At 39.0% G+C, this 2,675-nt stretch overlaps 1 protein-coding gene across 1 annotated transcript; it reads right to left on the reverse strand.

Moving 5' to 3' along the window:
• Positions 1-1,170: 1,170 nt before the first annotated feature.
• On the reverse strand, positions 1,171-2,103 carry LOC145682199 (uncharacterized). Its single transcript, XM_081753783.1, has one exon. The coding sequence runs from the start codon at positions 2,101-2,103 to the stop codon at positions 1,171-1,173; it is 933 nt and encodes a 310-aa protein (XP_081609909.1).
• Positions 2,104-2,675: the final 572 nt, after the last annotated feature.

Below are 2,675 nucleotides of genomic sequence, written 5' to 3' on the forward strand. Positions count from 1 at the left end.
AACACTGTCGCAAACAATACTTTGAATTCACAATAATGGAACTTATAATGCGAAGTTTCAGTTTAAACTCATGATATGAGGTAATATGCCCTAAACAAAAGCTCTTTTTAAAGAATATTATTATACTAAAATATGATAACAAAAGTACATGAAATAACTATCATCAATTACTTAAACAGGTATTACCTAAAGAATATTATAACAAGTATTGTATCAGTAACATTAACTCTACAGCAAGTGCCAAGCTAATCGAGAGTTCTTATTGGCTTAGAGACACAGTAACGAATCACTCATTCGTTTTTATCTCTTTTTAGGCAAAAGTCACAAGTATAGTTGTCTGCTGTGTCCCAACCGCTGCACTCTGCGTGCGACCAGAAACCACAAAGCACACAACGATACCATTCTCCACCGTCCATTCCAAATTCCCCGCACACAACACAAAGATCTCTAGAAAGCATACACTGGAGATCATCATCATCATCATCATCACAAAGCTGGTGTTCATCTAAAGATGATAAAGATTCTTCCGAATCATTGCAGTTGGTGCTTTTTCTGTAATTTCTTCCTGGATTCATACGTTTCTTTTTCTTGTGTATACTTTCTTCCTTTGTAGTTTTATCTATCTCCTTCACGTACCTCTTGTTTGGTTTCCTCTTTTCTAATCGTTTCTTGATGGGAGTGGATGTCGAAATTTCTGACTGTTGCATTTTATTTGTGGTTATCTTGGGTTTATGTTTCAACGGGAGAGGAGAAATGTCAGTAACCTTAACACTTTTAGTTTCGTCTGCAACCTTCGAAGATGAAGATAGTGGTTTCTCGTGAGGTTTTGAATTCTCTTGCTCTATGTTAGATCGAATAACCGACCTAGGAAGTTCTTCGTCATTCTGAGAAGCGACACCAAAACTATGTTCTGTTGAAGTACTAACTCCACAATCACGACTATTTTCTTCGACGTTATGCACCAACCTGTCCTCATCATCTCCGGCAGTAATGACTATGTTAGGTGCTTCCGCAGTGAGATTGTGAAAATCTGATTCCGAAAATTTGTCAGGGTTTAATGGCACTATTCCCGCAGCCCTAAATCCAGCTATGGCTTTGTCCATCGTTGCAACTTTGACGTATGCTTCATCGAAAATACTGGCGAGATCGTAGTGTGTAATTTTATCGTTTTCACGGTCTTTTGCTACTTGCTGATGACTTATTTCCCATTGTGTTCTTTGATTTCAAAAACAGAGAGCATTGTTTGTAAAACGCTGTTCTCAGTGGTGCGTAGAAAGCAATGTCTAACGGCTGAAGCCTGTGAGACGTATGGGGAGGGATTGATAACATTATGATGTTATTTTCTCTACAATAGATGTGAATTCGGAGTGAAATATGGCTGGAATGATTGTCAAGTATTAGAAGTACTGGATCGGACGTAGATGGACGCACAAAATTTCTGAAATGATAAATCCATTGCATAAACAAATCTTCATTGATCCATCCATTCTTACTGCAGGCATAGATTGCACCTATTGGGCCTCCTTTTTCTAATTGCTGTGACATGCGACGCCGTGGGAATATAAATATGGGCGGGACGAAGATTCCAGATGCACTACAAGCACACACAACAGTGACTGTCTTCCCACGCTCGCACGAAATAGCAGTTCCTACCTGTTTCTGACCTTTAGGTGCTAAAATTCGAACAGGTTTTTGTACGTTTGAAATACCCGTTTCGTCCACGTTGAAAATTCTACTTGGGGAAAAATGGTGCTTTTCCATTACTGTTTCCAAGTTATTAAAAAATAGTGTCACGGCTTCTTCATTGAATCCCTTTATCCTATTCAAACTAACTCCCTCAGGTTTTCTTAGGCTTATTCGTGGATTTCTTTTAAGAAACAGTCTTAACCAGTCCTTACCAGCAAGTTTGGTATCTCCATTAAAATTATGAACAATTCGATTTGCTTCAGCAAATTCGTACACCAAACGCCGAAGATCTATAGGTGTGATACCAAAAAATAAATTCGCAACGGAAATCACATAGTCCGCTAATTCGCTTTCTTGTTCTCGCGAGAACACTGGTTTTCTTCCGAGAGTAGCACGTTCTGTATTTTCAGTTTTCATCCGCAGACGAATAGTGGATTCTGCAATTCAGTGCAATCTTCCAACTTCTCGAATTGCACACCCACTTTTAACAGCACTAATGGCTTCTCTTACGAGGAAGGTCCATAAACCGTGAGAGTTGAATTTTGATGAAGATTTGTGACAAGATTCAGTTCGAGTTGCTAAGTAACGCAGTAATAGTCACTCGTTGCGCAAATGCTTCGTTGAGCTGCTACACCGACGCCATCTTGAAATCCAGTAGGCAATGTCCAAGAATACCCTTTTGGCACAAAAATGAAAAAGCTTTTGATAGATCTTACTTAAGTATTGTAAACTAAGGTAGAGCATCTATATGTGGGAACACTTCCAGTGCATGATCGCCATCTTAAAAGGCGCCATATTGAATCGCAGTCAAATATGATAAATAGGAAGGGGGTCATGTGGGGTATCAAATAACATTGAAATTTACTCCTGAATCCATTTCCGTAACCAAAGTTTACATATCTGTGTTCACTTCAGAGTTAAGAAGTCTCTTAGCCACAGGAATATACAAAAAATGTGCCAGTTAGACTTGTGTTATGAAACACGGTCGT

Source organism: Thermobia domestica, chromosome 3 (assembly GCF_964235325.1).
Source record: "Thermobia domestica chromosome 3, izTheDome1.hap1.1, whole genome shotgun sequence".
NCBI lineage: Eukaryota > Metazoa > Arthropoda > Insecta > Zygentoma > Lepismatidae > Thermobia > Thermobia domestica.

Coding starts and splice junctions, on each gene's coding strand:
- LOC145682199 (XM_081753783.1), bottom strand. CDS start 2,103: ATGAAAACTGAAAATACAGAACGTGCTACTCTCGGAAGAAAACCAGTG.